We start from the raw sequence: 27,271 nt of genomic DNA, 5'->3' as shown, positions 1-27,271 counted from the left end.
GATATATCTTTTCCCCACTTTCTTATTTTAATACGGAATTAAAAGCCCTTTGACATCAAAAATAAAACTTTCTTTAGTAAAAAATTCAGTATGAGTTGGGTCTGATATTAATTCTTCATTAGAAAATAATTTCAAAATAATGCATTAGCTTAGACTTTAACATGGTCATATTAAAAAAAAAAAAAGGTATAAGTTAAAAAATATACCTTTTTTTTAATTAAAAAATGCATTCAACCCGTTGTCATTTCCACTACCAGACACTAGAGGGGAAAAATGTTTCATGTTTTAAGACCATTAAGATGGAAACTAAACTGTAATGTATTCCATTTTATGCATCACTTCTCAGAATAAGAATGCAGAGTCTAATACATTTCTTATAGATTTCCTAGCTGTATCAGGAAATGATTAATTATACTGTATTCATATTGTTATTGATTCACTGAATTAGCATTCAGACATGAAATTCATAACAGTATTCTTTACTAAATAGTCAGCTGGTATCAAGATGTGATTCAGTGTGATTATTTAATCCTTACTGAGTATGAAAATCCATAAATATACAATGGATTTTAATTACGACGTAACAACTTTGTCCAGGTGATGGTAGCTGGTTCATTTAATTCCTATCTACTCATAAGTTCTTGTGAACATGTTCATTCGCAGAAACTGCATTTTTTTTCTTTTCTATGAAATATATCCTAATTTTCACGAGTTTGTTTGTGATTGTGTTTCTTAAAGCAAGTATGACAGGTTTTTTTTCTTGAACTCCACACTATGTTCTGCTTTACTACAAAAAAAAAAAGGAAATTTGGAATACTTAGACCTTTGCAAAATCCAAATACTTTGAATATTTATATCCAAATATATATATAAACACATTTTAATGGAAATAATCAGGAGATTTTAGAAAATTCAGTGGTGTTTTCCCCCAGAAAGGCACAGAAAGCAGAAATATTAAACAGTGATGGGTAACAGGGAGAACAACAGATGTGTGCAAGTGTGCTCCACAGACTAAGCCAAAAAGTATTCTAACCTAGATGCTGGAATATCTTTAGTACTACAGGGCATATGGCATTATAGGACAGTATTAAAACCAGTGGGTTGTTACCTGCTTTCTTTCTCTATGGTTGTTTCTGTTACAACTCCTTAATACAGCCTGCTGTTTGTACTGCTGATGAATGCGATTGAGATTCTCCAAGAAGCCCAGAGATACTAGATTTCTGGTTCCCCCTGAACCTGAGTGAGGTCTGGGCATCCAAGTCCCTGAGGTCCATTTTAGAAGCTCAGACCAGGAGCTTTTATGGAACTATGAAGACATCTCTTACCTTACTTCCCTTGCTGACTACAAGCAGGTTAGTTTCAGCAGAAGGTCTAGGGCAGAGATGCCCACATAGGGCAGAGATGCATGTTGTTCTGTTTTCATACTGACAGATGCAAGAAACAGAGTAAAAGGGAGGAAGGATAAATAGAATAGTCAGCCAGGAGAATTACTCAATATAATTGGTTACCCCTTGTCTGAGTGCTACAGTACAGTGAGAAATGATGCTGTGCTAGTTCTACTAGGTGACAAAAGATGAATTGACAAGTAAAGAATGATATGAACTTCTGTTTGATACTCATTTGCCAGGTGAGAAAACAAGGCTGCAAGTACCTTTGGGGGTCACGAAGGTAGAAAAAGGTGATCATAACAAGCAAAAGACTGACATCTTTCTCCAAAATTATTTGGGTTGTTTGTTGTTTATCAGGAGTCCCCAAATTTGTGGTGAGATTATATTCTAAAGTCTAAATACATCTGAACATGAAGGAAAAGAGCTCTAAAACCAGACTTGTTGGTTTAGTCATCTGGAAGCAGATAATTTTATAGAGAGACAGCCAAATACAGAGTTTAGAGAGGATACCATATAGCTAATTTAAATAACTGGGAAGATTTAATACTTTTATTCTTTTACAAATGTAAATTTAGAGAGATTTTTCTGAAAATTGTGTTAGCAATTTTTCAAAATTCCAGTGCCTCTCTCAAATTAAGTGTTTTATTTTTAATCAAAATGTGCAATTAATTAGATAAACCAAAGCAACACATACAGAAAAGTAAAACATCCCTAATGGAATAATATATAAAAGAGAGCACTTCACATGTTTTGAACAGCTTCATTCACAATGTATAGCAAATGTGACTACTTAACAAGGCTGAAACAATTTCCAGATGCAAGTGTGATTTCCAAAATGAGTAGTTAGATTATCTGAACACATATCCATTGCTGATGTAGTTATTGAATGTCATCTTCAGTTTTAAACAAGCTTAAATCACTCCTGCTAGTATCAATGAGACTGATGTATGTTCAACAAGGAGAAAATATATCCCTAAAGAATGAGAGTTGTCACTGAGATTTCTGATTATGTCGAATAGCTTAATTTTCTACTATCCTATCGCATTGTTTTCTAACATTATTAGTCAACAACTTCGGCTATACTATGAGTCCTGATCAAGAAAATGCACCTAAAAAAATCAACTTGATTTGTAACAGAGTCAGGCTTCTGCCATAAACTAACTTGATATAAACTTAAACTTCTCTGATACTCCTAGAGGCATCTATCACAGCTACCTCCATTTTATTTCTTGCTCTATATTTATACCAGTGACAATTTGGCATCATGTACCTGTCTATAATACAATATATGTGTATATAAGCATGATTTTTATATGTATATAAAGACAAGATTTTTCTCCTATAGTTGCAAAACTATACATAGAAGTTTTTAAACTATCCTAGAAGGGAATAAAGAGAGCTCCCTATGGAAAAGACTGTATATATTCAGCAAAAATTTCATTTTCTTCTGCGACACCTAATTTTTTGTCTCCACCTATTTTGTAGAGATTCTGTCAATTGCAAATGCAGTGTTTTTCCAGTATTGAAATCATAACCAATAAAGCTTTTGGTACTGGGCTCTAAGCTATGCCAGTTCTTAATCACTAGAAACATTTATGTGTAATCTAGAAGAAACAGGACAATATATTTTGTTAATCTACTATCAAAGATTATGTGCAATCTAAAATGGATTAGCCTGCTGTACTCAGTGTCAGTCCTCCTGTTTCGTAGTGCTACAGGTAATCCTTAGTGGCACAAAATGTTACTGAGAGAATTAGCAGCACAGTAGCTGAGAATTAGTACAAAAAGCCAAAATAAAAGATCTGGCATAGTCGTAGTTTCTTCATGTTGCCTCAACAGTGTTCTTTTCTTTCCTGTTGCAGCAGTGTGAAATATATACATAGTCCTCAAATATCAGCCAGCTCTCCTGGACCATTCTGCTGTCCAGGGCCATATCCTCTGAAAAGGTTGAAATGTAGGGCTGTGATCCTGCTTTTGTTTTGCTAACTTTTTCTCTTAGCATCCTGAACTCCATCATTTCATGTTCACTGCAGCCAAGGCTGTCTCTGACTTTCAAGTTCCTCGCAAGTTCTTCCTTGTTCATAAGTACCAGGTCCAGTGTAGCACCTTACTTGTTGGCTCCTCAATTGCCTGTGCCAGGATGTTGTCTTCAGTGCTCTCCATAAACCAAGGTTGCTTAAATCCTTCTGTATTATCCTTCTGGCAGGTAACAGGGTGGCTGAAGACGTGCTTGAGAACTAGGGCCTTGTAGAAACTTTACACAAATGTCTTAGAGACCCTCCTTCAAATTTGATTGAAAAGTTTCAAACATGAGAAAAGGGAACGTCCAGACGGGAATGACTTTAAAGCTTTTTTTTTTTTTTTTTTTGAGGTTTTATGATATTTAAAGATTTTACCTAAAAAGGATTTCCTAATATTTAGAATACAAGATTGATCTTTCTGCTAGGAAATGTATTTGTCAATGAATTTTTCCTCCTCCTGTTTTTTCATCATAATGAAAAATATTATGTACAGCAAAAGATTTTCAGTAGGTATAAAATATGAAAAAAAATCCAGAAATGTTCTATTTTGCTGTCTTCATGTAGATGGAAAATATTTTCTCCTCTATTTTCTCTTGTATTGTCATTTTAGTTCTAACCCAACAGCTCCAGGATTGTGCTTAGTTTAACAACTAAGACATTTTAGCACAAGCTGCTGATAGAGTAGAATAGTAATTGGTGGGTAATATTTGTAAAGCCACCTCAAGCTGCTAGATGGCCAATTCCAGTTAAAATTGGTAAAAAATGTGAGTCTAAAGATTAAATGCAGCTTTCAAAATCTGAACTAAAGTTATTAAAAAAGGCTATGACTGAATCTGCTGCAGCTTCTTATCCCTGTTGTCTCTACTGTCAAATCATTACTAAACCCACTCTTCAAATAGTATGTGTTGGCTGTGTAACCAGCCTACACAAACAGTTCTGTATGAACAAAATTAAAGTCTACATTATGCATATTCCTAGTGCAGCTGCATGGTCCTTTCTGAGGTCTGTGTTGTACATTAGGGCCATTTCAGATGCAGCTAAACTGACTGCAGACTCTGTTCTAGCCTGTTCCCCACAGAGTAGTAAGAATCAAACTCATATCTGCGTCTTGACTAGCAAGTAGGTTGGAAAGTACTTCTTTTATATATGTAGAGCTATCTTTCCACTGCAGCTCACAGTGCAGGAAGCGTGTTTGTTTGCTCCTTAGAATAGACCACTGTCAAATATTACAGACAGCTTTCATAATATCCTAGTTTAAAAAGTGGCAGTAGAGATGCAGTACTGCCATGTGTTGGGTTGCTAGCCTGTATACTTATTTGATCAGTTTTGGAATATTACAAAAGAGCTTTCCATAGTAATTTTTTTTTCTTAAAAAAAGCACTTTGTACATAAGTTAAATTTTTGTTTTGAAAGGGAAGACTGCTTGATCAGCTGATTACTTATCCAGTAATCATTTCTCTTATAAAAAAATCAGAAATGTCCAGTTACTTACTTCTGCATATTCTCCTAACTGAGATATTTTCATAGAATCATAGAATAGTAGGTTGGAAAGGACCTCAAGGGGGATTAAACTTTATTGGCAAGAGCATGGTAAAAACACAGTCTCAGCAAGATGTCTCAGCACCATATGCAGCTGAATCTTAAAAATGTCCAGTGTTGGGGAATCCCACACTTCCCTGGGGAGATTATTCCAAGGCAGATCATTCTTATTGTGAAAACTCTTGGAATCTTCCCAGGAGTAACTTGTACCCATCACCCCTCATATTTTCCAAGTGACTCCTTGTAAAAAGGGAGTTATCTTTAGCCTTTAAATACAGGAACATAGTGATAAGGTCTTTCCAAGCCTTCTTCTCTGAAGGCTGAACAAGCCAATCCCCTCAGGCTTTCCTCACAGCCTTCCAGTTTTTGGTCATCTTTGTGGCCCTTCTGTGGACTCTCTCCAGCCTGTACACATCTTTTTTGTAAAGTGGGGACCAAACTGAACAGATTTTGTCAGGTGTGGCCTGACAAGCACTGAGCAGAGTGGCATAATGACTTCTCTCTCCCTGCTGGTGATAGTCTCGTTGGTGCTACCCAGCATCCTTTTGTCTTTCTCTGGTGCAGCAGCAAACTGTTCACTCATGCTGAGCTTGCTGTCCACCAGACTTCAAATCAACAGAAGTGAAGCAGCCATTGTAGTCATCAATCCAGTACTGATTAACTTTTGAAGATGGACTGCATTTAGATTACAGATGCAAGCATTATGAGAGAGCTGCACTGTGTTCAAGTCATTAAGTTACTACTTTACTAAAATATTTTTGTGGACTAATTCACGGATGCAGTTGTGAAATGCTAAATTTAGATTATTGGCTCAGAAAAGATTCTTGACTTCAACTTGGACACCCATCTCTTTTTCAAAAAAAAAAAATTTAAAGATGTCATTACTAATTTATACTTGACTTTTCTTTGAGTATTGAATTTTGAGAGCAGACTGGTTTTTAATCTCATTTGAAATGAGTGGAGCTTGACAGGCATGTAAATACCATGTGTAGTTTATTGCATAAAAAAGTACCTAGGATATGATTCTCCCATTATATTTTAATCCACACTTGAAAGCTATCTAAAATATCTTTTAAAACATATTTCAAATGTAAATTTAAACTTCATGAAGCAACAGAAATCTTCTCTATGGAAACATTATTCACTGGATTAATGGCATCCTTTAATTAAACAAACATATTCCGAGCGATGCCTTTGGCTGGGTCTTTGCAGAGTTTTTCACAAAGTCGTATGATCATAGCTCTCAAAAAGTCAGTGGGTGGAATTATGGTGCCCAATATGCAAATTCAGATTGATTTGATAATTTTGTCTCAGAAAAACTGAGGATCTTGAGAAGCTAGTCTGCTTGGATGTGACTGATTCCAGAGTCTTCTGTTGCATACAGATATCGTCTGGACCTGAGCCAAAGCTTTTATCTGTATACTTTCTAGCTTAATGGAGAAGGAAAGTGTTTAGAAGCTTAGGTAAATTTCCTCCAAGTCTGATCCCTGTCTGTATCAAATATTTAGGCATATTGGTTCATAGACATGCATTCAGGGCTCTGAAGAACTTACCTTTTCCTTCTATGCAGATCTTACACTGAGTGATTCTGATTTAGCTGACTATAAGGGCTGTTTGTTATTTTCACTGTATAACTCTGTTCAAGTTCACAGTCATCTACCAAGAAAAATATTAAGGATTAGCAGTAATAGCTAAGAAAATAAAGATTTTTCCCAAAATTATAAACTATTGCTTTTGCAAAATTTTTTTAATTTAAATGTACAGAGTGAGATCTGAACCAAAATAAAATGTTGCTAATGAACAGAATTCCAATGGGTTACAATTGCAATATCTCCTGAAATACTATAGTATTTTTATACGTGTAGGGAATAATTAAAAATTATCATTTCCCAAACCTGTAGCTCAAACAACTGCCCAGAAATTTCATATATGCTGAGCTGCTATGTCTCCCACTAGCATGGGATTTGTGAATATCATAAATAAATACACCTCTAAAAGCCCAATGTTTCATAAAATGTATATCTGTTCAGGTTATAGAACAGAAAGTTGTTCCTGTGGTAAACATTGTAACTTCTGAGGTTATACTTATTACAGTAGATAGCATATGTCATTATGAATTTAGAATTACACATACTTCATTTTTTAGTCCTTTTTTCATTTGTGCATGTTGTTCCTAAATGACCAAAAAGCCAGAAATGTGGATATCCTGCATCATGATGGATGAGGTGATTTAAAGAACATTCTCGCCCTGTCTGCACATACAAAGAGCAGTACAGATGAGAAACAGGCCATAGAACCAGTGGATTATTTATATTCTCTCAGCTTTCTGAAAAGGTGACATGCACAGATCTAAAAATGCTCCTGCGATTTGATGTTAAAACTGAAGTTTTTTATTAAACAAAAGTTAGAAACAAAACTTGTTAAGGATATGAACAACACTTTTAGTAAGAGTTTCTATTTTTACCAAGGCATTATGCTGAAATAATTGGATAGATTTTAATATAATAAAATTGGGGTTTTTTTGAAATCCTATATGAGAATAGTAATGATTGATTTTAGGCCTGATAAGGACACATTGTCAAAGGTACATGACTTTAAATTTGAGAAACCACTAAATAGATTTATTCTCAGTGCCTGTAACCCTGCATGGTTTCCTCAAAGTTGCTGTGATTATGTCAATTAACTTGAGCAAACATATTCAGACCTGAAATACAATACAATCACAAGAAAATACAGAGAAATGGTGCGTAACAGTCACTGCACTTTGTCTTCCATTTACCAGAAGGTGAACACATACCCAGTTGCAGTACTTTTCTTACAATGATCATTGCAGTTACCCTTTTTAGAGATGGTAGGATGAATGCATATTAGCACAAACACTGGCCCTTTCACTTTTTATGTTCTTTTATAGCTGGCCTTTGCCAAAGGAATACAGGGTTATAACTGGAAGATTCATTCAGGCTACTAAATCTAATGTGTAACTTGCATTCATTCTTAAACACAACACAACTGAGACGAAATAAGAAAATTCTATTCCCAGAACAGTTAACTTTGCAAGAGAAAATGCCAGACTCGACAGATTTGTTAACTTCAGTGACTGCACCAACATTTAATGACAAAATAAAGTATTTGCCAGGTAGAATAAAAAATTACCTGAAAGATTGAAAGTAGGCTTAGTGGTAAAGTTTTGATAAAGGACATTAGCATTTTTTTTTCATTCTTTCAAATATTTAATGGTTTTGATATTTTTTAAGAGACATTCTAGTACAACCTCCATGAGACATTGCCATGTGTTTGTAATGTCAAGATCACCAGGCTAGGGTACTTAAATTATAATTTCTGAAGTTTTCCAGCAGCTATATAAGAAAAAAATTCAAATTCACTTCAGTTTATACTTGCCACTGGCAAAGGCACCAATTTTTTATTCACTTAGTGACATAAAAATTCTGGACAAAAAGCTGTCCATCACTAAGTGTGATATTCTTTCATATATCTCCTAGACTAGGGAATATGAAACATTTTTCTTCAGAGGCTGTCTTTCCCCATATGCCATCCATCATCAATATATCTTTATGAGAAAGAAAAGAAGCAAAAGGGTTGGTCCTAATGTGATTAAATTATCTCCAAATGCCTCATTCCTTTTGTTTTTGGAGCATCCATGCACTGAAAGCAGCGCTTGTCATTTAGAGTTAGCATAACCTCCACTATTTGTGCTTCAAACTGTGGGAAGAAGAAGGGGACAAAAAAATCAAAGAACAGAGAAGTAAGCAGAATAATAATAATAATAATAATAATAATAATAAAAGCCAGTATAATTTTGGAAGTGATCCATCAATTTACTGTCAGTAGAAGTGACATATGTTCAATATCTTCTGCTGGCTCAGGTCAGGCTGGACATGACCACACTGTAGCTCTCTTAAGATTACTGGAAGCCCAGAATTACTTACAGCCCTGTCCTAATGAATGCAGCCATTCTTTTGAAAATAGAAATTTTGCTTTTCTGACCTTTTAGCAAAATCTATAACACACAAAGTTGTCTGTACTTAGCTAGGGTTTTTAAAATTAAATTCTTGATCCAGCCTCATAAACATGAGATTTTTAAAAAATAATCCCTTTGCTCGGAAAACGAAGGTAAGGCGATACAGCAAACACTGATCCTATAGTAAAGCAGCAAGGCAAAGCATCACCCATCAGCCTAAAAGACACTTAAAATAAGAACATAATTAACAATTTTTTCTCTGAAAAATCTTGCAGACTGAGGGACGTGTCTCCATAATTCATTCCTCTGGTATTCTGTATGAGTGTTTTTCACACAAAATTTTAATTTATTTCTGCATACAAAGTTCAGCCCAGATAGTGAAATATTTCTGCTTTCTATAAAAAGCATTATTTTCTTTTCTATAATCTTTGTCATGAAAACCAAAGCATTAAGATATCTGGTTTTTTACCCTTGAATTTACTTCAAAAGATTATTCAGAGCCTTATATGAATAAATCTATTGGGGCACTTTTTTTATTCTCAAACACACTTGAGTGCAAAGAAATGAATTCAATCTTCAGAATAGTTAACTTTACAAGGAAATAGGTTATGCCTGTTTTTCTTATTTTGGAAACTGAATCATAATGAATTAGTACATAGAAACACAAAAGGTACTATGTTAAAATAAAAACCCAGTCTACTAAGCCCCCATTAAACATTTTATATTGATGCTACTTTTCATGGATTTGATTTAAAAAAAAATATTTTTATTGCTTCTCAGGATTTTCTTCTAGAAAATAATTGCTTTGGTATCACTACACTCTAGTTATTTTTTGGGGGGAGGGAATGAAAAGACTAAAATAATAACATGCTGTAATAGCTGCTAATGGAAATTTCCACATGTGTTCCTTGAAGGGCTTGACTGTGTGCAATAACAGTAAGCATGAGTAGTATACAATACAGGACGTATTCATGGTGGTTTGATAATTCTGCTAGATTTCTGTCATTGGTTCTTTTGGGGATTCGGATTTCTTCTCATTTCCATGAAATTCAATAATCTCAGTGAACAAGGTTCTGTAGGGAGCCCTAAAAGATCACTATATATTAATGTGTGCTCAGTAAATCATTTTATGCATGAACAATATGCTTATAAATTATAAAGTACTAATGCACTCATTTAATACTTTAAACCCAATACTCTATATTTGTACAATTAACTGAAATGGATGTGAGGGTGATTTGTAGTTTGAAGCCATGTATCGCATATTTTTAAACCTTAAATCTTGAATGGACTGTAGTCAAATTTACATCAACATCTAAATTTTTATTATGAATTAGAGGCAACAGTGATTTCAAATAATCTTCCCTATTTATAGAGACACAAATGCATTGCAGTCCCTACTTTTTTCCCACCATATAGTTAAGATTGTTTCTAGCCTTGTATAGCCTGGGTTTTTTTTACCTGTATCTTTTGGGGGACTTCAACTTGCCAGATGTGCACTGGAAATGCAGCACAGCAGAGAGGAGGCAATCTAGAAGGTTCCTGGAGAGTGTAGAACTGCCTGACACAGCTGGTAAGTGACCCTACCAGTGGAGGTGCCCCATTAGTGGGTGCTGAATATGAGCCAGCTGAACATGAGCTAGCTGTGTGTCCAGGTGGCCATGGCCAATGGTATCCTGGCCTCTATCAGCAACAGTGTGGCCAGCAGGACTAGGAAAGGGATTGTCCCCCTGTACTCAGCACTGGTGAGGCTGCACCTTGAATCTTGCATTTCGTTTTGGGCCACACACTGCAAGAAACACATGGAGGTGCTGGAGCCAGTCCAGAGAAGGGCAACAGAGCTGTGGAAGGGCTGAGGTACAAGTCTTATAGGAGAGGCTGAAGGAACTGGGATTGTTTAGTCTGGAGAAAAGAAGGCTCAGGAACAACTTCACTGCTCTCTACAACTACTGAAAAGAGTGAAGTGGGGGTTGATCAGTTCTGATTTGTCTCAAGTGAAAGGATGAAAGGAATTGGCATTAAGCCATGCAGGGTAGGTTCAGATTACATATTAGAAAAAAAACCAAACCACTGATAGAGAGGCTGGGTATTGGAGTAAGTTATCCAGGGAGGTGGTGGAGTCACCATCTCTGGAAGTATTCAAAAGACATCTGGATGTGGCACCTGGGGATACAGTTTAGGGGTGCTGGGTTGATGATTGGAGTAGTTGATTTTGAAGGTCTCTTCCAGCCTTGATGATTCTGTGATTCTGTGATCTGAGTGAGAAAAAATAGGCTAAAATGCACAGGATATTAATTACTCAAAAATAATAAAATTTTGTAATTATTAAAGGACATAGAAATCATATTTCTGCAGTTTATGGTAAAAATCACAATTGCAATACTAACTAATTGCAGGAACACTTGTTTAACAACCATTTTACTGTTGAGATATGCTAGAATCCAAGCATGAGAGGCTGCATTTCACAGTGAACCTGGCTGCTCTTGTACTTCAGCTGTGGAGGGACTTTCCAAAATGCAGTTCCCTGGAGCAGAAGGGAAGTGGAGCAAGTCTCTCCCCATCATCCTATCAATTTCTCTGCCCATCTCTCCAAGCTGTCAAGGTCCTTCTGAAGGGCTGCACAGCACTCTGGGTTATCAGCCACTCCTCCCAGCTTTGTGTTCGCTGAACTTGCTGAGGAGGCATCTGCCCCTTCATTCAAAGCATTGACGGATAAGCTAAACAATACTTGGTTTGCTCCTTTCATACTGGTCCTGCTTTTCCCATCTTCTCACTTTTATACCTCTACCGGAAATCTCGTATAACTAAGTACTTTTCTCATGCTGGAAGAATGGATGTGCTGGATGTGTTTGTTCGTTTGTTTGATTTAGTAGTTTGGCATAGATTTTTAATTCCTTGCAGCCTTGCAGGAGACATTTTCAGGGACTGTCTTTAGAATGAAAAGTTTAACTACTGTTCTTCTCTCCCTTAAGTCTGAATAAGGTCATTTGTTACCTTTTTCCTCACTCTGCTTGCCACATTTTGTTCGTAAAGGCTTATGTGAGTGAGGTTTATCTCCCAGAAGAAAGGGGAAGTGATTCCTCCTCAGAAGCAGCTGAGCAGGGTCAATAAAAACAAGCACCAGCCAACAGGAGGATCAGGCACAGGAAGGCATCAAGAAGAGAGCTTCCAGCTACAGCAGGAACTGAGACGGCTGAGAAGAACGGAAAACACATCATGCCTAAGAAATGAGAAGAGGACCACAGGAGACCATTAAAGTACAGAACTGATGGAAATCAATCCTGGAAGAAAGGAGGTGCTTAGAAATGCAAAAAAATATGCAGGGAGAATCTGGTTTTTTTTTTATTGTTCTTGGACTTACATGGTTTTCTTCCTTGAGTTCACTGTAAGAAGGTTGATTGATCTGTTTTAAAACTCTGATGAGATCAGCACCCTTCCACACAAACTTACAGGAAGCAAGCTTGTTAATAAAATATATCTAAAAATACTGTAAGGAACTGACACAGTCCTATTCCAGATACTGGAATTTATAAACAAAAAATCCACTTTGACTTTCCTAAAATATGAATTCAAGTCTATCAGGAAGTGACTATAATGCCAATAAATTCTATTATTGCCCAACAGTGGTTTCAACTGACACACACGATTTCAATAAAGTATTTAGAAGGAGATTTTTTGCCTGTTACCAAAATAATTAACTTCTGATTTATGAACTGACTAGTTTTACACAACACGAATGAATGCTGTTCGTCTTGAGTGAAGACTTTTCAGAACTTTAGGGGAAGCCCTTCTGCTATTAGTTTAAAAAATACATTAATGTGCTAAAGCAGACATTTTTTGTGCTCGTACATGGAAACAGCTAAAGTGGTTCTCTGAGGAGCTCGAGCTGTCTTTCAAAAATTTTGAACAAATCTTCACCTACAAAGCTAAATACCAATCTTTCTGAAACTAAAGAAAATCTAGGAGGTTTTAGACGAGATGTGAAAAGCGGTTTTCCCTCTCCACCATTTTTTTTAGCATGCGGTCACCTGTAGAACATTTTACAAAGATATTATTTAAAAAATGAGATGATTATTCCCTAATAGAACAAAGAAAAGAAATGCATGAAATAAAGAACTACTGTGCTGTCTGAAGCTAAGGCTTCCTTACCATTCTTCTTCACAATAAACTTCATGTCAGGTTTTGTAACACAAGAAAAGTAGATGGCATCTTTGACATACACTTATTGTACAGAACCTCTACTTTTTGGCATCCTTTCAACATAGAAATACTTTTTATTAATATTCAATGAGATAGTTATCCTACATTTCTTTAAGTTTCTTATTTTTAGTTTCATAAGTAGTAGTGTTGACTTCTGGTTTGCTAAATTTTGTTAAATAATGAAGTATGTTGGCACATAAAAAGCTTGTGCCTAAAAAAAGATGAAGAACTGAACAGTAAGGTTCAGAGGGAGAACTGGAAACGTTTTTACTGAATATTTAAAAGGATACTATCTTTAGCTGTCTATATATAGCTTTTCAGCTTGCTTAAAAGCTTTTTTTTTATTTAAGACTCTTGCTAACATTTAAACAAAGATAGAAAGGAGTATAAGATAAAAAAAAGAGGCATGAAAAAAGGAAAGGAGCTCCACAGCCAAGATATTATATACATAAAAGTATGAGATTAACATTATAATGGTGGTATAGTTTTCCAGATTTATTTTATTTTCACACAGTGAAAGGATTCACATTTTTACACTGGAGGCATTGAACTTAATTTTACAAATTGTGTTTTGTTTCTCAAAGTGCAGTTAGGATATTTCTGAGTCATAACAAAAATCAATAGGTACACATAGCTCAGATGAGCTATCATAACACAGCTTTTAAATGCACCCACACTGAAATTACTATAATTCAAAATCCAATACTTTTGACTGCAAGTGTAGGTTTCAGCAGTTTTGTGTCATTGGACTGGACAGTCTTGTGCAACACGTTAAGTCAGAACACTGAGTGATAAGTTCTGAAGGTTATCACTGAGTGATAAGTTCTGTAGGTTCTGAAAGTCAATGCCATTTATATATTTCTTTCGTATTAGCTAGTGCCATCGACTCATAGTTTTTTGACTACATTCACTGATAAACAAGCAGTTTAGTCTTAAGCAATTTAAAAAAATGCTTTCTGAGAAATTCTACACCACTCTTCATGAAAGTAAACCCCAGAGAACAGGCAAATAACTAAAACAACATGGAGAGGAATAACAATTCAATTATATAATTATGAGAAATATTCAATACAATGACCCACTTGCCTGCTCACTTACACTACTTCAACTTGTCAGTGGAGTTAGCTGAATCATTATTTTAGCCAATTTTTTCCTTTTCAAAAGCCTTCTTCTAAAGATTCAGTGGTTTGGCAAATTCATCTGTATGCTGAATTATGTGTCTCCATGTAAGGGACCTCTCAATAAAGAACTTCATTTAATACTCTTAAGATAAAAGGCAGAAATCCAAACCCCATTTCATTTCTAATAACCATTAAATGTAAAAGTAATGTATTTTCTAATTAAATAATCAAAAGGATATTGAAAAATTTGGGACTTCAATGCCAGTAGTTGCTAAAGAGAAGAAAAATCCTTCAAGTTCACCTCACTTATGTAAGGTACAGGTTGGAAACACATGAAATCCTCTGTGATGTCAAAGGGCAATCATACCTCACTATTTCTCTAACTAGTTTTCTCTGAAATAATTACTGCTTGAATAGAAAATTTTATTCTGTGCTGTAGGAGAAAACCCATCATGCAGGGAAAAAATAACCAAAACCAAAGAAAAAAGCAATAGATGAGGTCTCCTTATTATGACTTCTAGAGACCCAGTCTACCAAGTCAACCCAGTGCCAACTTGCGTGGAAGTTTTATCATTCAGACCAATAGCAAAAAATAGATCATTCAGTTAAAATTTAAGTGGAAATATATTAATTGCCTGCAAGTATAATAGTGCATCCAGTTGCAAAATAACTAGGTGATGTACATGAGCATCAGTACTTTTTGCATCATTGTATATTGTAAAGGCATTGGCATGAATTTAGGATAGCTTCGTCTTTTTGCCTGCAGTGAAGTCACAGTGTCTAACTTAGGCTGTCTAGAAGAAATACTGAAAAAACGTTCACATCTTTATTTGTTTGAAGAATTACAGGAGAAATTACTTAAGATTATTTTTTAAAGTTCTGTAAAATCTATGGTCAGCTTGTCCCTGCTGTTTAGTCTGTTCTGACAGTTGCTTTTGTAATGAAGAAACTAAATTGCACAAAGATAAGAATCCCAGGGAGCCTTAGAATAAATGAAAATATTTTCATGTTCATTCAAATGTCATAAGTGTTAAACTTTATCTTAAATTCTTTATAGACTGTTGCTACTAGCAATGAAGATAACATTAGAATACTGAGAATTTTATTTTTTCATATCTATTTTAGTTGTATTAGTGGACTAGAAGTTAGAGCTTTAGGTAAAAAAACAAAAAACAAAAACATGGGGGTTTAGGTGCAGATAAAGTGTATGTTTCCTGCAACTTTTTTGATATAAATTTTACTTAAGGTAGTGTTTCATTCTTTCTCCTCTAATACAAAGTTTCTACTGTAGGTTTAACGAGCAACATATTTTAAAGTACACATATAAGCAAACGAACATTTTTTCTGAGTCAATTATACTGTACAGGAGCTAAAAAATTATGATTAATGAATCAGGGCAATAATGAATAACCTTCCTTAATTTCTTATAAATCTATCCTATATCTAAATCCATTTTATTTTGAATAATACAAGGGACAAAAATATACTCCTCTAAGCTTTTGACAGATTTGAATTGCCAGGGCTATCATTTTATTTGCTTGCTGCAGCAATCCGGAATATCTGCTCTAAGAAAGTTGTCTGAAACCTAAATTGTTGTTTTGTCATATTTTGAATTTGCCTGACACTCAGTGTGACCAGTTTATATTTAAGTTGTATTTCTTACCTAATTTTTACCCCATTGTGGATGGTGCAGAACCCTGCAGTTGGTGTGGGTACCCATCAAATAACAAAAGAATGTGTTAAGTAAAGGATTCTCCTGGCAGGCTGTGGACATATACAAACAATAGAAAAAGGAGCAAAATGTAGGTGTCTAGCATTGGGCTGGAAGAGTTTATTTTGGTCCAATAGCTGGAGCAAATGTCACAAGGTTTATAAATCTTTTTACAGAAGGAAGGAACTACACATCTTGGGGGCTTCACTCTATTTCAATCTAGAGTTTTTTCCCATACCCTGTTTCCTTGATTCGATTGTCCATCAAAAAGAGAAAAAGACAAACAGTAGAGGAGATGGGTATTAAGATCCTTCACCTTGCTGCCATGCATATGGAAGTTCCACTTGTTTGCCCATCCTTCAGTTTCCAGTGGTAATGCATTTCTGATCATGTAGAAGAGTAAGAATTCCTGATACCATCGATTATTTTCATAAACAAACTCCACTAATATTGCAATTAAAATAGCATTTATTCTGGTGAATTCCCCATGATACTTGATACCATTTCACTTGCCCCACCCTTATGGGGGTCCATTCAACTTGACTTTTGCTGTAGCACAATAGAGAAAATGAAGAACTGAAAGAAAGGGAGGATGAATTGAAGTCATCTGGGTCTGTGATAATGGCAGAGTGGAATACACTCTAAAAATCATCAAACTGATAAGGTGGGAATGAATATGATAATCATCTGTGTCTTCTCACCTTTTCTAAGGAACTTGGGGCAACGAAAAAGAAGGGGAAAGAGGGGAAAACATGGAGGAAAAAGGCTTCTGTCAGAAACAAAATATTTTGGGTTGTAAGTCAGTGAGCAGAGAAAAAACATGGTGATGGAATAAATATGAAAAGGGAAAAAAGGAAGAATAGAGAAATAGAGAATGGATAGAGGAGGGGAGAGTAAACACACGTGTGTAACTACATATAATGGATTTTTTCTATAATGCTATTTTCCACTTTCTTGGCAGGTGTCTTACCACAGCTGACTTTAAGCAAAAGAACTGGGAAGACTATTTTACGAACTCATTTAACTAGCTTTGCTGTCTACTGAGAACTCTAGTTAACTATGGGATTGGCTGAATGACCAGCTACACAGTTATTAGTCATAACAGAAAGAAAATGAAATCTTTTGTCCTCTTGAGAGTTTTTAAACTTCTTTTTCATCCCATGAATAATTCTGGACAAATTCAGCCACAAAATCCTGTTACATAAAAGTGTGACTTTCAAAGAGATTCAGGAAAGTGATTTTGTGTTTGCAATGTTTTATCCAGTATAGAAGCCTTTCCTGTCAGGCTCTCCTGTCAGTTATGTGGTTGCAATTTCACTCTCCTGTTTTCTCCTACTTGTTTTCTCAAAATACACATTAGAATTTGTAAGGGAATTGACTGCATCTTCACATTTTCTAGCATCAGTCCTGACAGATCTGTGAGATTTTGTACAGACACAAAACATAATTATATCTCATAAGCATCCATCTCTGCCTTTTCCAACTTTCAAATTGTATTACTAGTTTTATTTATCTGAGCTCTGATATTACTGTGAACAGTATAGGTTTTGCCTTTCCATATATTTCCAGTCTATAGTGCAAATACAGTTGAAGGAGAGAGAGAATTCTTACACTGATTTTACTGTGATGCAGTTCAGTAGCGTGATCCTCTGACATCAGCAGTATTGTTATTCTAATCGGTTTCATACAGCTTGCTGAACCTCAGTGTTCTGTAACATCTAGGCAATACCTTGTTGGAGAACAGGCTGTCCACAGGATTTTTTTCCTCCCAAATGAATCATAGAAATTAGAGATAGAAAAGATCAAGTCAGAAGTGGTAATATAATTCCCTTCTGTAAAAGTGGATAAGTTATTCAGGCAAATCTATTTGATCCCTGAAATATTGTCATCATGATCGAAGAAGCTGATATTCAAAGGGGATAGATGTTCTGACCTTGAAAACACACCCACCCAGTGAACTGTAGAAAGAACAGGCCAGGCAGATACCAGAGCCAAAACCAGGGTCACAGAACTTAAGACATCCACCATCTGCCTGCCTTGCTCTCTAACTTTCACCTGCAAGACAGCAGGATTTGTTGATTCACTTCAATGTCTGTACAAGCCTTCTTGATATTTTATGTTATGTCTTAGTTCACTCTTGGCTGGGCAACAAGAGTCACTTTTATCTTTTATTTCTATATTTTAAAACTATAAAGCCCCGTGACAGTGCCAGTTTAATACAGTCTTGTTACCAAAGTAAATATGTATTAGCTGCAATAAAATTTTAGACATTTCTGTAAAAGAACAGAAGTCTTGTTCAATTTGCTGCTGCTTCTAAAGCAAAATATCTTGGACATGAACCTACTATGTAAAATCTCAAAGCAAAATATTTCATGCCACTGCATAATGGAACAGAAAGATGAGAGTATCCTGAGGTGCACTGTAGCTCTGAGAGCTATTTAAAGTACTTTTTAAAATGGCATTTCTTAAAAGTTGTTAAAAAAGACCCAAACCCTGACCACTTTTAGATTTTTTTAAGTTCAGTTTCACAAAAGATCTTCAGTCAATGTCAACTCCTGTCTAGTCCTGTTAGGTGCCTAAATGAGCAATGGTTGTCTAGGCCTTTTCCTTAGTGCTGCTTTCCTCGGGTGCTTTATATTTCATGTCAGGTAAATTCATCCACTAGATAGTGCTACTCTTCTTGGCATACCCAGACATACCTCAGTCTTTTCAGTACTGAGATACTCAATATCCCATGCACCTCCTAAATCTGCTGCATAGTACAAACTAAGTATGCCTCTCATGTGAGAGGTCCAATATAAGAGATATTTTCAAAGCAGCCCTGGCATGTCATACAAAACTGCCAGAGGCAAGGAACATCCCCAAGTCTGTAGCACTTATCCAGCATATGGATTCAATTCCCTTCTGTGCTCGACAGTAAACTCCACTTTCCTCTCAGGACTGAATAGCCAAAAATAGCACCAACAAATATTTTTAGACTGTAAGAAGGAGAGCAGTAGCTTTCTCACTCACATAGGAATGCAGAAAAAGATGGTAGGTGATAAAACCACAGAAAATGGTATGTTGTTTGGGATATCTGAAAACTACTCAATCTTATCTTCATACTCTTTGGCAACAGTCAACTTGGACCTGATACCCAACCATTCCTTTGTTCTGAATACTACATAATTTGCCACTGCCATTTTCTGCCAATTACTCTTTCATGCATCTGATTTTCTTGGCCAGAAGATGGCATAGGCATTTCAAATTTATTTGTTGCTGCAGCTTCACTGGGAGATTCTCTGTGATGATTAATCTAAATACAGTATAGCATTTTCTTTTCTGAATGCATCAGTAATCTTTCATTTATGCTGTGCTGATTATGTAAATTTTTCTTCAACTTTCAGCACAGTGAAACAAAACATTACAATATGCATTATTCTGATAGCTCTTTAACAAATCTATTCTTCAATATCTCTCTAATATACTGTTATGTAGTTCTCCAGCTGTCCAGACCTGTAAGATTCAGGACCCTGAATTTCTATTAACTGGAGTTAAATGTTGAGGTTACTTAGGTCATTTTGGTATCTGAACTTACCTGACACTAAGTATTTCTATTTTAGTAAGATTGTAAATGATTTTAAACCTCAAATATTTAATACTCTCCTCAGTGTTAACAAGCTACCTGCCTATCATCATTAATTCTATAGGCAGTGGCAATGTCTTTAATTGCCCTGTTGGTTTCATTAGTGTCCCAACTAGATGATAGAAGGTCTGAAAGTCCCTTTTATGATGTGACAGAAGTGTACATTTGAATGAGGTTTTATGAAAATGACTAAGTAATACAAGGTCTTTTCTCAGCTTAAAAGGAAAGAGAAAGGTTTTCTTACGTATGCTTAAAGCTAAAAGGTTGACTATGGGCTTTAAACAATTCACATTTCCCTGCATCACCACCGGCAACATCAGGGTTAACTTGCTAATGAGAACCAAAACCCAGAGTCCCATCATGGTATTCAAATTTAATGTGCACGTGGACTTCTTGAGTCAGGACAGGTTTATAAATAGTGCCTTTAGTTTAAAAATAGACTTTTCAGATCTAGAGGAGTTGATATTATGATCTGTAAAGTGAATGAAGCTCCCAGGAGTAACTAGAGCTTATGTAATATTTATTCCTACATTTTTGCTCAGCTGTTTTGAGCCATTTTGATGCTGAGCTGCAAGGACTGTTAGTTTCTTAGACATTTCAAATCTTTCTTCAGTGAAGCTGGGGCTGCCTGCATGCTAGGTAACCTTACTTGACTTTGGGATTTTGCCTAAGAAGCCATGGTTATTGTCCCCAGTTACAACTATTTTAATTTAGCAATTTTTGTTGTGCATGACCTCCAGGGAAACCCAAACTGCGCTGCTACGTACAGCAACTTTCCAATATTAATTTAATGCTAGAAAAATTATGAAATTATCTTTTTCTTGAAACATTGTTAATCTCCCAGGTAGAAGAAACACTGAGTAGAGCTAAGATCTGTCTCTGGATACACGTACAAGAAAATTTTATTAAATTTGTATTAGGTACTCACAAAAACAGCTTTCACTCCTTGATTTTGTAGTTGTTTATGATGTTTTACAAGTGAAATATTGGTGCTAATGGAACAACATTCAGAGCAAAAATGTTCATGGAATATGAAACAAATCTAGCTTTAGTATTTGTCATTGGGACACCATTTTATGCATAGAAACATCATTAAATAAGCAGAGGCCTGACAAAATGCCTTTCTAAGGAAGAAGTTCATCTCTCTGATGCTGTACCCAGTTATGAGATATTACATTTAAAGTTTCTGATGCTGAAGGCATTCACTGGTGAGCACCTGTCATACTCTTGTTTTCAGCTAGGAGCATAAACTCTCAAATTAACATCCTTATCAAGGGCTAGATTAATCAGAAAGATTTCATAATGCCAAAAAATTCTGTAAGCTATCCTTGAGGAAAATCAGTAGAAAAATTAGAATGATCAGAAACCAGTGCTTAAAAGAGTAAATAAAATTTTTTGTTCCATTAGATGTATAAAATCTGTGTACATAACTAACTTGGCAGTATGATATTTAAATACAGCTTGATGTCTACAAAACATGATTCATTTATAGGAAAGCATCCTGTTAATTAAGGCTAGCTATGAGACAATTGGAAATGACTGTTAACATATTTGGCAGTATCTTACAAGTAGTGAAAAGACAGTAGATAAGAATGAATGCATCTGATCATTAGAAACCAGGTTTGGTCTTGTAAAAATTAGCAACGTTGGACCAATTACACAATCCTCTTCCCTTAAAGATATACTCAGCAAGTTGACATTAGAGGTCTGAGTCAATGGCCACTGAAACCAAATCCTTGTATGTGACTTCACTGACTGCTGCACATACTGTTTAGTCTTATCTATAAAAGATAAAGCAACTCCATTTAGCATAAAGACTAAACCTCCCTTACCTAAAATTGTTCCAGTCTGAAGCAGTAATGGAAATGTGATGGTATGTGTTTCAAAATGTAGCTATGTGATGAAAACACGATGGCTTGTGGAAAGCATTTGTTGTAAGAAGCCAAAGCATTATTTATGCAGGAAAAGCTTTGAAATAGGTGAACAAAATAGTGACTTGGCAGCCAGTATTAAAAGGTATAGAGTATCTTGGGAAAAAAAGGAGGAGAAAAAGTAGCCTTACTGATCCTGCCAGCAATATGTGATCTCTAAAATTCACTCAGATTTTCTGAGTACCAAATATTCTAGCTGGAATTCCCCCTAATGCTTTAAAACACTGGTTTTTTGTTCCATACATTAGCTGCTTCCCTCTTTTACAGTAGGTTATTTTACCCAGACTAAACATTTCAGGAGAGTAAAAGTACTTCACAGTCTTAACACTCAAGAAAAGAATGCTGTAGACCACATTTCCCTCAGTTCTCCAAAAATTTTCAGAAGAATTAGTCATTTTTGACCTGCTGGCAAAGTGTTCAGCCCTCCATTCTAAGTCTATGGCAGGCATTCAGAACCACCTAGTCTATGTAACTTTAATCTTTTTCCATTAATATTCTGCACATATTTAAGTTGCTAGAAATTTCTGGAAACTTTCTAATTATCATTCAAGACATACTTAGCACTAAATCTAGGGAATAACAACCCACACAGTAATTTGTATATGCTCTGCAAATACAGGTTGCTACTGATACAACTACATCATGTAGTTCTTATTGAGGCTCTTGTATTCATTTTGATATCTTGGCAATCTCATAAGCATTTATTTTAATTATCTGTCAGGGTCACAATTTTTACACTCAGTTAATGTTGTATTGTGCTCTTGGAAAAGTCATATTGTCTGGGAAAACACTTATTCATTTTCTGTTGCTTTAATGCAGCTTTATATTCAGCAGGTAGATTTGATATTGTTATGTCTTTACTGAGCAGAAAGGCTTCTTTTTCAGTAAGAGTGGTGAAAATATTTAGTGGAACATTGCTTTAGACAGCATCTAAAAACATAACCTGCTCAAGTTGGTTACCAGTAGATTATCTTTCTTCCACATACATCCATTGCACAACATTTGCTTAAATTTATTAAAGCTTATTTGGCTTATGTCAAAGTCAAGAAATTCAACCTCCGCCTTCTCAGTTCAGCCAGCTGGTGTTAATGCATAATAATGTATTCTTTAGGTACAAAAATCACATTTTTTCACAGTAACGTGATCTTACTCTCTAAGGAGGATGAATACTTTTTCTTCAAGGAAGATTATTCAAGATTTTGATTCTGTGGCCTTTTTAAAGTTTCAGTATAGAGCTTCAGGCTTCATTTATAGCATTCTGTTCAAACCTAACTTTGAAGATAAAAAATTAACCTTTTCCTATATATATATTTTATGGTACTCACCTCTAAAATAGAAAGTGTTCTACAAACATAAGTGTTTAATTTCACAATATGCCATTAAAATATAGGAAATTCTTAAATTAGCAATATTTGCCAGTGACTGTGGTACCTAAAGCTAGGATCATTTTTTAAAATTGTTTATTATATAACATATGAAAGCTCAACTTCATTTCAGATCCAGCTTCAGGGTCTGAAACAACAAACCTCAAAATATACAACAAACATACTAATGCCAAAATTTTTTTTACTTGAATTTTCTATTCTGTCTTAGCAAGAAAATTTCCGTGCTTGTAAGCAAAATGTATCTGAACTCAAGTTTTAAGATAACCCTTCCTGAAAGGCAAATTAAGAGTCCTCTCTGCAAACAGGTATCTGGTTTCCGAGCAGCTTCCAGCCTCAACGCTTTATTCATTCAGCTGACATGCTAACCATGAGCTGGGAGCTTGGGACTTGATTTCCAAACTCATGCTTTCTTCTTTTTTTTTTTTTTTAAGACAGGCTACTAGGATATCCTGCTAGCCTCCTGCTAGCCTCCAATTTTCACATGAAACAGCTTGTGTTTCCAAGACTTTCAGTTTGTCACTCTACAGCAGCCAGCTGAAAAAAGCTGGAGCAACCATGGTGCATGAGTTTATGGAAGCCTGAAATTTGATTGATTCAGAGACAGAGTGCCTACTCTTCCTAGACTCATTTTTTTCCAAAGCTAAAATGATTCAGATAAATGTATGCCATCTGTCACCTTTCAATACGACACCTTTTAAAAGAGAAAAAACCCTTTTAATTTTTTTCCTTATTATTTGGCTAAAGTGGGTAAATAATGACAATATTAGCAATAATAATGATGAGCGGCAGCAGAAGTTTTAGTGGATAGCAGAGAAAGAAATTTAGGATGGACAGTCTCCAGCTAAGCAGTAAGTTAATAAGCCAATATAAATAGAATTCTTCCAAGTATTACATTTTAATAAGTGTCTGGAGTTTGTATGTTACCATTTCATCAATCCTGCAATATTCTGGACAGGGGAAAAAACCTGCCAACAGCACCTTTTCATTTACTTTCCTCTTCTTGATTCATCACATAAACAAAGAGCTCTAAGTTCCATACAGTCTCTTGTTCTTGTATCAGTTGCCACTACGTCAAGGATAGAATCTGAAAGCAGTGCTTTTTTTCTGTGTCATCTTCTGCTTAAAGGAGCTCTGATGTTTGTGCTGAAATGATCTGGAGTTCTGCCAAAGGCTTCAGGATAAGCATATTTCAGTCTGGCAGTGAATCCCCAGTACAAGACGAAACCACTACAGACACTATCACAAGAAAGTTATTTATAAATCCATATACAAAACCTATGATAACTAGTGCAGCAGTCTTTTAATTAAGGCCATTTGTTCCAGCTGCCATTAGTATAAACATCAAACGTGGTACTTTGTGCATGTATCAAAATTTAAACACAACAGTGTAGGTAGCATCCGGAGAAAGATAATTTCTATGTTTTCCTCTGTCAGTATTTGCAGATTGAACATTTCTAACTGGACATTTAAAGCCTAAGATTGGTAAGAGACTATACATTTTAAGATATTTGAAATAATATATTAAAAAAATAATTTTGAAAATTTTAGCAGCTAAAATACCCTGTTGGTCCACAGATACTTTTGCCTTTCCTACTAACCTGTTATTATGTGTTTGTACTTTGTATGCTCAAAATAAATGCATAAAACAATTCGCCAAGTGTGCCTTGGATTAATAATGAAATTGTACACCATCTAAAGATAATAATATATTTTATTACAGGTTGCAATAGAAGCTTGCATTTCACCTTCCATGAATAATCTCAGAAGTCCAAAGCAGAATCTCAAACACACAAATGCCTATGTATCTATGCATTTATACACCTACAAACGTGTATAGATAACATTTACAGGTTTCTGTACTTATGGACATGAATAACTAGAGCTTGACATGTAATAGTTATTTTAAAGATACGAATAAAAGTGACATCAATGTTTCTTGTGAGCTTCTTAGAAATTAGAAGGGTTGGGAGGCATTCAGATGCCTCATTTTAGGTTATCATTTAAGCAACCAAAAAAAGAAAATATAATCTCTTATCAAAAAATGAATTATAAACATGATGGATTCCATTGTCTTTTAAGAATATCATCTCCCTTTGTTAAAAAAGGAAGCAGCAGAATGTTTCATTGCTTAATTTTCCAGTTTGGAGGCAGAGAAAAATGGGGCATCAGTACTGTCTGGGAACTGTCTAGGTAATTGCTTGCCCAGCATCTTTTCTTTTACTGAAGAGCCTGTCTTCAGGAAAGACAACTAAGTCTCTGTTCAACTAGACTTTTAGAAGTACTTGCTAGCAGATTCAAGGAGAGTAAAGTAAAAGTCATATTAAAGTCATGGGAGCTTGAAATATAAATGGGAGAAAAGAGATTTTAATTTCAGGACTGGAAAAGTTAATGGCTAATGTAATGAAAGAAATTTAAAGAAGATAAATGTGAATTTGGAAATCTATTAGAAATATTATTTCTGCTGATTTTTCAAGAGAGACTATTTAAAACCAAAGCAAGCCTTACAGTTCTGAATATTTTAATTTTATATGAATTCTAAGTCTGCATGATTGAAAGAATCCAAATAAATGACATGATAAAAATAATAGGTCATGGTACTTAAGCTTAAAGACAGTTTATCTTCAAAAGGTGCATCTTTAAGTTAAGCTACCTTTTTAAACTGAGTGTCTTATTTCTGATATATGACAATGAATTTTGAGCTAGAAAGTAGAAAGTAATTACATTTAAATTGTTCCACTGAGGCTGCTCATTAATATATTGAGAGCAGAAATGAGAGAAAAAAGCAAAAGAAAAACTAATACTTGCCTTTTTATATTTATTTTACAGGAAATGTGTTTGTTGTAAGCCTGGCAGTTGCAGACTTGATAGTAGCTATCTACCCTTATCCACTGGTCCTCACATCTGTGTTTCACAACGGATGGAAACTGGGATACCTACACTGCCAGATTAGTGGCTTCTTGATGGGCCTAAGTGTCATTGGATCAATCTTCAATATTACAGGCATCGCTATCAATCGGTACTGCTATATCTGCCACAGTCTCAAATACGACAAGCTGTACAGCGACAAGAATTCATTGTGCTATATTGTTCTTATATGGGCCCTAACATTTGTTGCTATCGTGCCCAACCTGTTTGTGGGATCACTACAGTATGACCCCAGGATTTACTCATGTACATTTGCACAGTCTGTGAGCTCAGCATATACTATAGCAGTTGTGTTTTTCCACTTCCTGCTTCCCATAGCCATAGTTACTTTCTGTTACTTGCGAATATGGATCCTCGTTATTCAGGTAAGGCGAAGGGTTAAACCAGATAACAACCCTAGGCTGAAACCACACGACTTCAGAAACTTTGTAACCATGTTTGTGGTATTTGTACTGTTTGCAGTCTGCTGGGCTCCTTTGAACTTTATAGGCCTTGCTGTGGCTGTCAACCCAAAAACTGTAATCCCTAGGATTCCAGAGTGGTTGTTTGTATCTAGTTATTACATGGCATATTTCAACAGCTGCCTTAATGCTATAGTATATGGACTCCTGAACCAGAACTTCAGAAGAGAATACAAGAGAATTATTGTCACTTTCTGTACAGCAAAAGTTTTTTTCCAGGATAGTTCTAATGATGCAGGAGACAGAATGAGAAGTAAACCTTCTCCATTGATTACAAACAACAATCAAGTGAAGGTGGACTCTGTCTGAAAATGGGACTCTTACTATTACCACTCAACAGCATCCAAATAAAGCGTCCATTTTATTAGATCTCCTGTTAAATATCATAGTAAAATATATCTTCTACACTGAAAGCACTTTGATCAAATTCCTTGCATGGTATTTGGGACCTTGTTACAGAGCCTTGACATACAGATCCTATAATACAATGGTATATCCCTTGTATAATGACATAATGGTATCCTTGAGGGAATAAAAAGTTATAAATGACTAGTTTATTTTTTTAGGTGGAGATAAATACCTAGAAAGAGATTGAATCAGAAGTATCCATATTGCCTGGTGCAGTAAAACAAATCATAAAACTATTCCTGCCACTTTCCACATACTTTTTCTGGGCCAGGTTATGGTCCTGATTCTAAAACCTCTGAAAACTTCTTTTAAAAGATGAAATCAGACCTTTATGTAATATATTAGGAGATGTGAAGTGAAAAATCAAGGTAATTGAAAGTTCATTAGGATTTTTGATAAGTACTTCTATCTATATTTCTTTGCTACTAACATGGACACGAATATAATTTTTTTGGATATTAAACCTCACCAGCCCTCCTAGGAATGACATTCTCAATTGACTTTTCAATTTTAAAATAGCTTTTAGGAGAAGAAACATGCCTGAATGATTATCTTCAAAGCTCCAAGGGCAGGAGGA

The 27,271-nt window shown here is 35.3% G+C and overlaps 1 protein-coding gene across 1 annotated transcript in view; it reads left to right on the top strand.

Moving 5' to 3' along the window:
* MTNR1A (melatonin receptor 1A) overlaps positions 1 to 26,595 on the top strand; it is a gene marked incomplete at both ends in the record, with an annotated part of 52,420 nt that extends 25,825 nt beyond the window's left edge. The window contains one exon of the mRNA XM_082282423.1: positions 25,727 to 26,595. Coding sequence (XP_082138549.1) covers positions 25,727 to 26,595 — 869 coding nt within the window. The remainder of the gene's footprint in view (positions 1 to 25,726) is intronic.
* Between the last annotated feature and the right edge of the window lie 676 nt (positions 26,596 to 27,271).

The sequence above is a fragment of the Coloeus monedula genome (assembly GCF_965178545.1).
Source record: "Coloeus monedula genome assembly, chromosome: 5".
NCBI lineage: Eukaryota > Metazoa > Chordata > Aves > Passeriformes > Corvidae > Coloeus > Coloeus monedula.
The sequence above is the reverse complement of the archived record's forward strand: the minus strand, read 5'-3'. Positions and strand labels throughout refer to the sequence as shown.